Below are 13,260 nucleotides of genomic sequence, written 5' to 3'. Positions count from 1 at the left end.
GCTGATAGTGGAGAGTAAACTCTTAACTTTTGAAGCAGCATCCTGGTTTGAAAACACCAACTTATATTGAACTTTTTTTCTTCACCTTAGCTATAATAGTGATCTTCAGTCTTTTCTTTTACACGGGAGTATCTTTCCTGTTTAAGTGCATTCTTGAATTGGTTATTCTGTGGTTTTCATAGAGAAGAGATGAGTAAAATAGTCTGAGGTGAGTCTGCCAATCTAAATGGCAAATTCTTTTCTTGGGGGTGGGGTGGTTAAAATCAGAAACTCTGACTATTTGTAGGTGATTAAGCCATGTTCACAGAAGTGTACAAGTGAAGAAGAGGGAATTTTTAAAAGAAATTTTTGGCCGCACCATGCCGAAAATGTGGGATCTTAGTTCCACAATAAGGGATCGAACCTGCGCCCCCTGCAGTGGAAGCGCCGAGTCTTAACCACTGGACCACCAGGGAAGTCACTGGAACTTTTAAAATTATATTTTTATTTTTCATGCAAATATATTACATTTGGTGTTTTCTCTTATTTTCTAAGGAATGTAATACTGTGTCTTAAGTAAGAAAATGGTATTATATTCTGGTATGTGACTTAAATTTTTTATGCTTTATAACATCCTGCTTTTGATTATTGGATGAAAGTTTGTTATTAATATTCCATTTTTCAAAGGCTACACGCAGACACACATACACACATAAAACCATACATACAAACAAATAGGTATACAAGCACATATATACAAAGAAATACACATATATATCATATTATATCTTTTTCTTTCCCCCACTTTTTGGGAGACGGATTGTTAACATTATTTTATTTATTGTGCTAGGCTTTCCAAATCAACACTGATTTCCCCTAAGGTAGTTTTTCTATAATCAAGGTGAGCTGTTGTCTATTGGCAGTGCTATCCTAATTACATACATACTTTGATTATATTAATGGGTTTAATGGAATAGAGGTGGTTGGGTCAGGATGAAAATATTCACTTAAAAATAATGATAAAGCTCTTTTTAAAAATACAACTGAACTTTGAAAGTTAAGAAATTGTTAACATTTATAAAGATGTATTTTAGTGGTTTGGAAAATTCTCCTAGAACATGCTTTTACAATATTTTGACTAATTTTTTCAGTAATCTTTTTCTTTATGTAGACCGGAATCTTTTCTCTTTAAATATTGCTCACTTGCCCAATATCTGCTCTTTGGAATAGTCCAGAGTGAGGCTTGTCCAGTGGTGTGCTGTTAAATGTTTAACAACCAGCTCTGGGTGAGGGGATGCTCTGATTGGCAGCATTTGCTGATTTCTGTAGTGTCAATACTTCCAACATGGCAGGTTTTAAGCTACTAACGTGATGTCAATGGACATGGGGCATGGAAGAGCTGGGCACACTCAGCTCTCACAAGCCAAGTGCAAGCTGGGTTCAGCACATCACTGGCTTATCACATCATCGCTCCTTTTTTCACAAAGATTATGAATCATGAATGATTTTATACATAGTGTTATTCTTTTATTGTATTTATGACTAGAATATAACAAGTACAAAATATTTGTGAGTATATAGCATTATTGTGATATTCCAAACTAGAATACTGACTTAATATATGACTACCCTTTCTTCTGTTTTTCAGTTGGGTGGAGAACTTTGAACATGAGGGGCTTGGATTATTACTGGACATTTTGGAAAAGCTGATTAGTGGCAAAATGTAAGTATTGCTAATCATTATTTCTAATTAAGCTACATTTGCATGTCCAGTGATGGTTCCAACATTGATATCTTTTATGCAGACAAGAAAAAATTATAAAGAAGAATCAGCACAAAGTCATACAGTGTCTAAAGGCCTTGATGAACACCCAGGTATGTACATAGGTAATTGTATTGTAGTTGTTCTTTATCAGTTCTTACAGAAATTCTTATGAAAGAAGGGTTATGTAATATAGAATTTGCACTAAAGTGATACATTGCTTTGATAAGCTCTTCAGTATATAATGGAAAAAAATATTGAAGTATTGATTTCTAGTTTTCTATCAAATCAACTGTCTCTCAACAGGAGAAACATGGGGATGAATAGATCCTCTTCTAGTGCTTAACCCTTCATGCACAGATTAATTTTCTTTTCCTCCTGTCCTTCCTCCCTACCTCTCTACCTCCCTGTCTGTCCTCTTTTTTGTTCCCTTCTCTTCCTCCCTTCCTTCTTCTCTTTTAATTTTCAGAAGTGTAGCATGAATCAGCTTTGAAATCATACACGATTATTAAATGTGGTCTGCAGTAATACTTATTACCAAAGAATTAAGTTGGAAAGACTTAGTTTTTATAGTCTAGAGATTTAAATTTTTAATGAAATTAATGTGAACAGATATGAACAGGTCCCAGAGGTGGAGGAGCAATGATGCTTAATGCAAGTACAGTTGACCCTTGAACAATATGTGTTTGAACTGCACTGGTTCACTTATATGTGGATTTTTAAAAATAAATATATATTTGTACTGTAAGTGTATTTTTTCTTCCTTCTGCTTTTTAAAAATAACATTTTCTTTTCTCTACCTTACTTTATTGTAAGAATATAGTATATAATACATATAAGATACAAAATATGTGTTAATCAACTCTGTGTTATTGGTAAGACTTCTGGTCAAGAGTAGGCTATTAGTAGTTAAGTTTTGGGGGAGTCAGAAATTATACTCGGATTTTTGACTGCATGAGGAGCTGGTGCCCCTAACCCCTGTGATGTTCAAGAGTCAACTGTAATATTGAAACCAAATATAATATGGCAGGTCTGCAGTTTGAATATTTAAAGAAGATACATTAGAAGAGAGAAATGGTTTATGCTCTGTACTGAAGCTGGGTTTATCTAACTGTGTTTCCTTTTTTTCATACTGTTAATTGGAGAAATTAGCTTTACTCCATGCCATGTCTCTAGCTCTAACATCTAAACATATCTACCTCATGATGCGTGCAGTAATGATAGGGGTTTTCATTCATTAGACAGCGGGAGAGGAAATTTTACCTATGTTGGGTGATTTGTGTTTTATAGCAAAACTGTGTATTTCTGATTAATTTTAATTTTTAATATTTTTGCCTTATCCTCATTTTTAAAATAAATTTTTAGAGAACTTCGTACTTAAGTACTTGTACTTAAATTATTAACATTTACATTTCTTTTTATTAAATGCAGCAAATATTTATATTTTCTAATTATTTTTTAAATTGAATTATTTATGGATTTTTCATCATTTTCTGGAGTTAAGTTTTCTATTTTTAACCAATGAAATATTTTTCACCTCCCTGCTTCCTCCAATCAGATACGATTTTCAGGGAAAATATCTGATGTAGAAATCACAAGTACTTTCTGTACTGAACTCACTGTTCTGTGAGAATTCGATTTTAGATATATTATGTAGCCTTTGTAGAGTATGTTTTAAGAGTGAGTGAATAAAGGAATCAAATTGCTCATAGGGAGACATCTTTTCACACTGAGTGTATAACACTTGCTTTCAGGCGGGGTGGGGGGGCTTCTAAAATAAGAATATAGAAACTGGAAATTTCATTGGTGACGGGAAGGCTAAGCGTAGCGAAAACCCAGAAACGTTTTTCCAGAACAAAGGGGCACGGGGCATTTGGATCATAATTTGAATTTAAGAATGTCATGGTTAAAGTGAAGTGGTATATAGAAGATAATATTCCTACTTGGTTTAAGACTGAATTGGAAAGGGAGTAAACTATGTATTTATATTCTAATTAATATAATGTGATTTATTGTTATAATAATGGATTATTTTGTTTATAGTTTATGTGGAGCTGGAATATATTGTCATTTGCATTTATTACTGTCATGCTGATACGAATAAAAAGTTACTGATACTTGGAATTATAATGTCTGAATTCTAAACATAATTATATGTGAAATTTTTTGGTAAATATTTTTTTTCCAAGATTGGTTGATGCTTTTTCCTCTACCTTACTGTGCAGTCTTTATAAAAGTTCATTGAATGATGAAAAATATAGGCTTTAAGAGAAAAAATGTATGTACTAGTACCTTATTTGGTACTAGTAATTAATTATATAATTGATATTATGAGTGAATCTGATATCATTGTATGAAATTGAATTTTTTTATAATACTAAATTGAACTTTATAGTAGTGTTTAAATAGAAGAAGATTTTGAATATCTATTAGGAAGAAAATAAAAGTCAAGATGAAAGGTTAAATACCTTTAAATTAAGAGGTAGTCGGAACAGGGGTTTCATTTTTGTCAGTTAACTTTTTGTGTTAAGGTGTGTACCCCCAACGAGGGTGCCTTGTTCCTGAAGCCAGCACCCTCCCTACGTTATCTCTGCTGCTGGTATTAACTCACCGTGGGTAGTCATTCAGCACCAGTTTTCATGTAGGGCATCTGACACAGGGATTTAGGGTATTCACCTTCCCCTGCCTAACACACCTTCAGTGGCCTGCAGTTCCACCTATTAGGTAATAATAGGCCTCAAGTAGAATGCAGAGGGAACCTGGCACTGGTCCTCAGTTTAGAACATGTGAGTTTTCCTAAAATCTGGAGTGGATCCTTGACATTCAGTGGAGAGACATTCTTAGACCTTCCAAAATTTGTCACCATCTCTCTAACCTTGTAATAGCCTTCATTTAATGCACTTTAAGTGCCAGCACTGGTAAGTTGACTGTTTCTCTCACAGAGTCAATGGGTTTAGTTTTGCTTTGTTTTTTTAAATAATTGAATGAGAGTAATTTTATACAAGTAGGCAGCAGTTCAGTCTTTAATTCTAGATACTCAGTAGTGGTAATCTGGCCTCATTCCAGTCTCAAAATGAGCACCATACAATTTTCCATTAGCGAAGTCAGAGAATATTGCCAGTGATGCAGCTTTGAGTTCACAAGACACTGGTCGAAACTAGGAGATCAGAGAATGCTCCTATTCCACTCTTGACACATGGTTTAGGGTAAGAGGGCCTGACAGAGAAGGTAGGTGGTATCCCTTAGAGGAAATCAGTGTGAGTTGCTTTGAATGGCTGGAGGAGCCACAGGATTCTGATTCCCAAAGGGCAGGTGCTGGCTCAGGCCAGCCCAGAGTGGGGGAAGTGAAGGAGGAAGTGCTGAAGGCAAACTTTACTCAGTCTCAGGTTTATTAGGACAGAGCCAGCCCTTTGGTACTTGGTAATCATTGGCTGGTTGACTTTTTGAATTGGGTCTAAGTGGTACATTACAAAACTCTGACAATTCCCTGGAATGATTGTCGAGGCATATTGTAGTCTCTGACCTCATGCCTACTTTTCTTTGTTTCCAGTTATGAAACAGCCCAGGGTATCACAAAAGTGAGCATCTCCTGGCTGGTTTAGCTGTTTCCTTGTAAACGTTTCCCTGTCACCAAATAGGACAGAGAAGTCCCTTCAAAAATCATACCTTGGGGCCCTTGACCCTTCTGTTTGTACTTCCTTCTTTGTACCTGTGTTCTTTAGATAGTGGTTTCAAGCAAGTGCCATATTTCACCACAGTGTGAAGCTTCTTTACGTAAATGCGATATAGAAGACAGGAAACTTATAAATAAGTTTTCATAACATTCATAACGTTCAAAGCATTTGGATCTAAGCTTGTTATAGATTTTACTTTGATACCAATACCTAGTGCTGATTTTGAGTTCATAGGTCTGTAATTGGGCTTAAGTTCCTTTTTAGTGCTTAGTAGTAATTCTAATCAACTAAATTCTCACTCTTTAAAAGGATCCTCTGGGATGTATGGTAGATAAATAGTACTGTTTTATTGCTTCTGTTCATCCTCTGTTATTTGATACTTATCTTCCATAGATTGTAAGTGGACCCTAAGAGATGTATACATCCTTAAATCAAAACACTAAGTCGTTAACATAACTCCTTATCTTCCAATTGAATGTGACATCCTGGCAGTAGCAAACTTTGGCCTCATTCTTCTCAATCATTCCATTTATATAATGTGTTTACAACTGCATTGTCTTTCTGATAGCAAAATATCGTTCAGATCAGAATACACATGTTCTTATGGCAGTTTCTACATGGTATCAGCCCGAATCACCCTTCAGCTTTTGCCTGTTTATGAACTAAGTGTTACTATCTAGACCCGCACTGTGTAATGTGGTTGCCACATGTGGCTACTGAGCCCTTGAAATGTGGCTAGTCTGAACTGAGATGTGCTGTACGTGTACAATACACACTAGATTTTGAATACTTAGGAAGAAAAAAAAAGTAAAAATATCTCATCAATAAATGTTTTATATTGATTATATGTTAAAATGATAATATTTTGGGTATATTGGGATAATTCTATTAAAATCAGTTTTACTTTTTGTTTGAAATTTTACATTGCACATGTGGTTCACATTATGTTTCTCTGGGACAGTGATCTGTGCATTTATTTGTGGTACCTCTTACCAACCGTCCTTCCCAGGAGAGCTCCTCACGGCCTCAGTGTCTGGTTCAGTATCAGTCTGTTCATTTTCTATGTTCCTGTTGGGAAATCTCAGTATTCCTCACTGCTTCTCTCTTTCTCTAGTTGGCCACTTATCTGTCTTAGTAATTATCCGTCATATTGCTGTAAAATTACCTTTGAGGGGTTATCTGTATTTGATTGATTCTCATAGTTCTTAATGTAAAGGGAATACTTCTATGAATTTTTTTAGGATGCTATGCATTCTTTATATTTTCTGGCTTTACTACATGTACACATATATTATCTTATAAACATTTAAAAAATAACTACATTTCCTTCAGGGCACTATTTTTTCAACTAACCACTAAAATTTAACCTCTTATTTCCAAAATGTTGTAGTATGGCTTGGAAAGAATTATGAGTGAAGAGAGGAGTCTTTCTTTGTTAGCCAGAGCCATTGATCCTGAGAAGCCCAGTATGATGACGGATGTGGTTAAACTCCTTTCTGCAATGTGCATTGTAGGGGAGGAAAGCATGTAAGTCTTCTCAACTTATTTCTCTCATTACATAATAATTTAATACAGTTTCAGTCATATAATGTTTTCATTATTCTATTTTAGTCTAGAATTTACTTTAAAAAAATGAACTATACTTAAGCAGGTGATTTAGATTTATATTGGCTGAACAGAAATGTTTGAGTAGTAATTTTTTTCTCTTAATCAATACAGTAGTTATGGGCTAACATGTTTCTATGAATTTCTTCATTATATTTAAACAGTTCTGAACTCATTCTAAATGAAGACTGAAAAATATACAAATTGGTTCTGTTTCTTATGATTTTTTTTTTTTTTTTTTTTGGATAGAATTAATTCAATAATAAGTGAGTAATTGATAATGTAATGGTTGAGGGTGCAAGGTCCTTGACAGTAAAGTACATACTAAAGTTTTAACTTTAAAGACATTATCCACAATTGCTAGACCTGTAACTAAAAGACCATTACATACATATCAAAAGATAAATAAAAATAAACCTGTTTTTCTTTTTAAGGAATATTAATGTTCTTATTACAAGAAAACATTTAAAAATTATTTAAAGTACTTTTTATAAATGATAAAGATATACAAACTGAACAACCGAAAGAACAAACAGAAATGGCCCTCCCTCCTATAAGGGTAGGCAGAGCCCTGTAAGTGAAACCTCCTGCATGCATTTAAAAATTGTCCATGTAGAGGTCCTGTGGGCCGATGACTGTTGCGCCGCTCAGTTTGGACTTAGTTGGAGTTATTTGGGTTATTTGCTGTTTGCAATTTACTTTATAATTTCAAATTTTCCAATAGCCTTGAAGAAGTTTTAGAAGCTTTAACATCAGCTGGAGAAGAAAGAAAAATTGACAGATTTTCTTCTATTGTGGAAGGTCTTCGGCACAATTCAGTTCAATTGCAAGTAGGTTTCATGTTTATCATTCATACTGTGTTTTGTAACTGTTTTCTGACTGACTTATATTTAATACTGTAGTATGAAACCGCACATGCCATTTAATATTTTATAGCATTTTTAATAAATACAGAATTCTAACATATCATAATTTATCTTATAGATACAAATTTATGTACACCTATAATTATTTCCTTAGGTTCCTAGAAGTTGATTTACTAGATTTCTCTGTGAAATATATAATCATAGTCCATGAATTGTTATCTCAATTGTTGATTTTTATAATTTTTAAGAAGTCTAGGCAATTGAGTGAATTGTGGCTTCTCGTTGTATTAGTTTTATATCTGAAAAGTTGAGAGTGTCCATGAGTAAAAAGACCAAGATACACTTAGAAAAATCCTTTCAAAGATTTTTAAGCGCTCCCAAAAAGTCACATTTAGACTTGAAACATTATAGTACCCAAGCTGCATGTCTAATATTCATTTAATTTCTCCCTTTTTTTAAAGACACAAGGATTTTATTGCTGTAACTATTGTTACAATCATTGCTAATCAAACCTAAGTATTTTTAAGGAATTATCGATGCCTGATTCCTACCTTCAAATTTTAAAAAATTTAATTGGTGTGGTTGGGACCTGGCTATTGGGATTTTTGAAAGATCCTCAGGTGATTCTAGTGTGCGATAAAATTTGGAAACCAAGGTGCTAATAGTTATGAAGTAAATCTGTTTCACACTTAATAGTAAAATATTATAGTTTTAATTTTTACTTGAAAGCTCTGTGTACCTTAGCCATTTAATTGTTTCTCATTGTGGTTGGAATAGAAAAGCCAGATCTTGGTGTTAAATTAATAAAAAATAAACATGGCATTTGATGAAAAATCAGAAAATGTTAGGGACTGTCAAATTAATAATTCACTATGACATTTCTGAAGACGGTATTTTGTGAATCTGCTTCTGGTGACAGCGTTTGTGAATGGTGGTGAGCAACCCTGTGTGACTGGTTTCTCGGGACAGTATGCAGACTTGAAGATCTGAGTACGTGTACGGTCACTGTTGCGTGGGTCCAGTTCCTGGAGCTTCTGGAAAAGAGCTCCTCCTTCCACATCTGGGAGTGGGGGCCTGGGCTTCGTGTCCACCGCTGACCTCAACCCTGCTCCTTCAGTTGCTCCGTGGGCTGGGGTCTGTTAATCCATATACCATTACCCTCATTTCCCTTCCCTTCTCATTTCTCATTGGCACCAGATTTCCTGTTCACCACAGGACTAATGAAGAGTGAGCCTAAAAGAAACTGTGTAGAGAAAAGCTGAACAATTACTTTATCTGGGTTTTCCTCTAGTACTCATGTAACTTTTACTTGCACAGCTGTTTGTGTAAATACCAGTAGGTTATTAGATTAATTTTGGTAATTTGTGCAGTTTATTAGAAATTATGTCTAGTTTAAAAATCTAACTATGAAATGTAATAGTCCCTTGTAAAGTTTATCCCCTAGGTAAAGACCTTTTGGTCCTAATACATACTTTTTGTATTTAATGACACACATGTTACAGCAATGATGAAAACAATAGAGTTCTGAGTCAGGCAGGCTTGAATTTGAGTCCCAGCTCTTCACATCATATCTTTAGTGACTCTGGATCAGTTCCCAAATCTTTTCTATACTTCAGTTTTCTCAGTTGGAAGATGGCAATAATCTCAGTACCTAGCTCATTGTTGATGCAAGGATTACATAGGATATAGGTTTAAATGCTTAGTATGCTGCTTGGTTCATTAGCAGAAGCGTTCAGTAAATGCTAGCTTTAAAAAGTAATTTTGGTAAATTAAAAAACTAAAGTCAGTGGAGATTAAATGTGATCTTCATTTTTTAAAGAAACATTACCAGTGTTGATATTAAAATTGATACTTAACTGTACAACCCAGCATTTAATGAAAACTTGCTAATGAAAACTTATGTTCACACAAAAATGCATGCACAAATTTTTATAGCAGGTTTATTTGTCATAGCCCCACACTGGGAACAACCCCGGTGTCCCTCAACAGGTGAATGGTTACACTGTGGTACACCGTACATATAATACTATTCCACATCCAAGAGGAATGAACTACTGACTTACGCAACTTGCGTGAATCTTCAGAGAATTATGCAGATTGAAAAATGCCAGTCCTAAAAGGTTACACACTGTGTGATTTCATTTATATAACATTCTTGAAATTACCAAATTATAGAGAACAGTTCTCTAAGAACAGTTTACTGCTTTACTGGTTGCCAAAGATTTGGAATGGGGTCCGGGAAAGTGTTGGGTGTGGCTGTAAATAAATAGCAGGAAGGAGTGTCATGCAATTAAAGCAGTTCTGTATCTTGATTGTGGTGATGGTTACACAAATCTGTACACGTGATGAAATTGCATAGAACTGTACACGCATACACAGATGAGTGTAAAGCTGGTAAAATCTGAAAAAGCTCTGTGGATTGTGCCAATTTCAACTTCTTGGTTTTGGTATTGTACTATAATGATGCAGGATGTTACCAATGGGAGGAATTGTGTGAATAGTACTCAGGACCAACCTGTACGTGGTTTTTTTTTTTTTTTTTTTTTTTTTTTTTTTTTTTTTTTTGCAACTTCCAATGAATCTATAATTACTTCAAAATAAAAGGTTTAAAAAATCTTGATAAAATTGGGGTTCCAACTTTTTTCACAACAGTATTACATCATTTGATGGTTGAAAGCTGTGAGGGAAAGGATAAAGAAGGGCTCGTTAAGAACAAAGTCAAGTTTTGCCTAGGTAAATGACATGATTGACTCATTAATTGGAAAGTTTGACTGTTGCAACCTTAAAATTCTTGGTTATTTGGCATATTAGATTTGTTTTGGCTATCAGACATTAAACTAAATCTATCTGGTCTTTTAAAATCCTGATTACTGTATGAACTTGAAGGCAAACTACATGAATCAAAAAAATTCTTGGGTAAATTTATTCATTTCTATTATGGGTAGTTACTCTGATTTTACTGAAGGTGCTAAGTTATAGAAAAAAAATTTTATAGTTATGATAAAATATGATAAAGAGAACTATTAATTAAAAACTGGAAATTAAGATTACTACTCCATAGAAGACAGTAAGACTTGAAGAAATGAAAATATATTCGTCTAGAGAATTGATATAATTTTGAAATGATTTTTTTTAAACAGTTTTATTGAGATAAAATTTATTCATTTAAAGTGTGCAATTCCATGTTTTTCTTATGTATATGCAGAACGGTGCAATTTTCACCACAATCAATTTTAGTACATTTTCATCATCCCCAAAAGAAAGCCCTCATGCCCTGGCCGTCACCCCACGGTGCCCTCATTATCTCTAGCTGTAGGCAGCCAGTACTCTAATTTCTCCGTCTATAGAGTTTCGTATTCCAGATGTTTGGTATCAGTGAAATCACAGAGTATGTGGTCTTTTCTTCCTTCTTTCACTTAGCATAGTATTTTCAAGGTTCATCCATGCTGTAGGATGCATCAGAGCCTCATTTTGTTGTGGTTGTTGTTGGTGCCGTATATGATGCTGCTGTATGGTATCCCGCATTTCGTTTATCAGTTGTCAGGTGGTGGGCATGTGGGCTGTTTTAAACTTTTTGGTTATCATGAACAATGCTACTGTGAATATTTGTGGGGATGATTTCTTTCTTAATGACGGCTTATGTGCCATATTTAGTGTTAAGGCATTAAGGATGGAGAGGAGGGGCTAGCAGCAACCTCTTTCTGGACAGCTGTGGAAATTGCTTGAGGAATTTTTATCAGGATACAGGTGGCTGATTATATTAGCTTTTATGAAACTAATTCCTTAAGTTGTAATTAAGTATATTTTCTGTTACACTTAGTAGTGTTGTTATTTTTTGATGTCCTATATAAACACTAAAATTTCTTGATATAGTTTTTTTTTTTTTAAACATCTTTATTGGAGTATAATTGCTTTACAATGGTGTGTTTGTTTCTACTTTATAACAAAGTGAATCAGTTATACATATACATATGTTCCCATATCTCTTCCCTCTTGCATCTCCCTCCCTATCCCACCCCTCTAGGTGGTCACAAAGCACCGAGCTGATCTCCCTGTGCTATGCGGCTGCTTCCCACTAGCTATCTATTTTACATTTGGTAGTGTATATATGTCCATGCCACTCTCTCACCCTGTCACATCTCACCCCTCCCCCTCCCCATATCCTCAAGCCCATTCTCTAGTAGGTCTGTGTCTTTATTCCCGTCTTGCCACTAGGTTCTTCATGGCCTTTTTTTTTTTTTTTTTTCCTTAGATTCCGTATATATGTGTTAGCATACTGTATTTGTTTTTCTCTTTCTGACTTACTTCACTCTGTATGACAGACTCTAACTCCATCCACCTCATTACAAATACCTCCATTTCATTTCTTTTTATGGCTGAGTAATATTCCATTGTATATATGTGCCACATCTTCTTTATCCATTCATCCGATGATGGACACCTAGGTTGCTTCCATGTCCTGGCTATTGTAAACAGAGCTGCAATGAATATTTTGGTACATGACTCTTTTTGAATTATGGTTTTCTCAGGGTATATGCCCAGTAGTGGGATTGCGGGGTCGTATGGTAGTTCTATTTTTAGTTTTTTAAGGAACCTCCATACTGTTCTCCATAGTGACTGTATCAATTTACATTCCCACCAACAGTGCAAGAGTGTTCCCTTTTCTCCACACCCTCTCCAGCATTTATTGTTTGTAGATTTTTTGATGATGGCCATGCTGACCGGTGTGAGATGATACCTCATTGTAGTTTTGATTTGCATTTCTCTAATGATTAATGATGTTGAGCATTTTTTCACGTAGTTTTGATTTGCATTTCTCTAATGATTAATGATGTTGAGCATTTTTTCATGTGTCTGTTGGCAATCTGTATATCTTCTTTGGAGAAATGTCTATTTAGGTCTTCTGCCCATTTTTGGGTTGGGTTGTTTGTTTTTTTGTTATTGAGCTGCATGAGCTGCTTGTAAATCTTGGAGATTAATCCTTTGTCAGTTGCTTCATTTGCAAATATTTTCTCCCATCCTGAGGGTTGTCTTTTGGTCTTGTTTATGGTTTCCTTTGCTGTGCAAAAGCTTTGAAGTTTCATTAGGTCCCATTTGTTTCTTGGTGTTTTTATTTCCATTTCTCTAGGAGCTGGGTCAAAAAGGATCTTGCTGTGATGTATGTCATAGAGTGTTCTGCCTATGTTTTCCTCTAAGAGTTTGATAGTGTCTGGCCATACACTTAGGTCTTTAATCCATTTTGAGTTTATTTTTGTGCTTGGTGTCAGGGAGTGTTCTAATTTCATACTTTTACATGTACCTGTCCAGTTTTCCCAGCACCACTTATTGAAGAGGCTGTCTTTTCTCCACTGTATATGCTTGCCTCCTTTATCAA

General features: G+C 34.8%; 1 protein-coding gene across 3 annotated transcripts in view; it reads left to right on the top strand.

Moving 5' to 3' along the window:
- Positions 1-13,260, top strand: part of DIAPH3 (diaphanous related formin 3) — a 568,557-nt gene that overhangs the window by 168,178 nt on the left and 387,119 nt on the right. For all 3 annotated transcript variants that reach the window (XM_068526481.1, XM_068526480.1, XM_068526482.1), the window contains 4 exons: positions 1,628-1,702; positions 1,785-1,854; positions 6,806-6,942; positions 7,745-7,854. In XM_068526481.1, the coding sequence (XP_068382582.1) occupies positions 1,628-1,702; positions 1,785-1,854; positions 6,806-6,942; positions 7,745-7,854 (392 nt within the window). The remainder of the gene's footprint in view (positions 1-1,627; positions 1,703-1,784; positions 1,855-6,805; positions 6,943-7,744; positions 7,855-13,260) is intronic.

The sequence above is a fragment of the Eschrichtius robustus genome, chromosome 18, assembly GCF_028021215.1.
Source record: "Eschrichtius robustus isolate mEscRob2 chromosome 18, mEscRob2.pri, whole genome shotgun sequence".
NCBI lineage: Eukaryota > Metazoa > Chordata > Mammalia > Artiodactyla > Eschrichtiidae > Eschrichtius > Eschrichtius robustus.
This window is presented reverse-complemented; position numbering and strand designations above follow the sequence as displayed.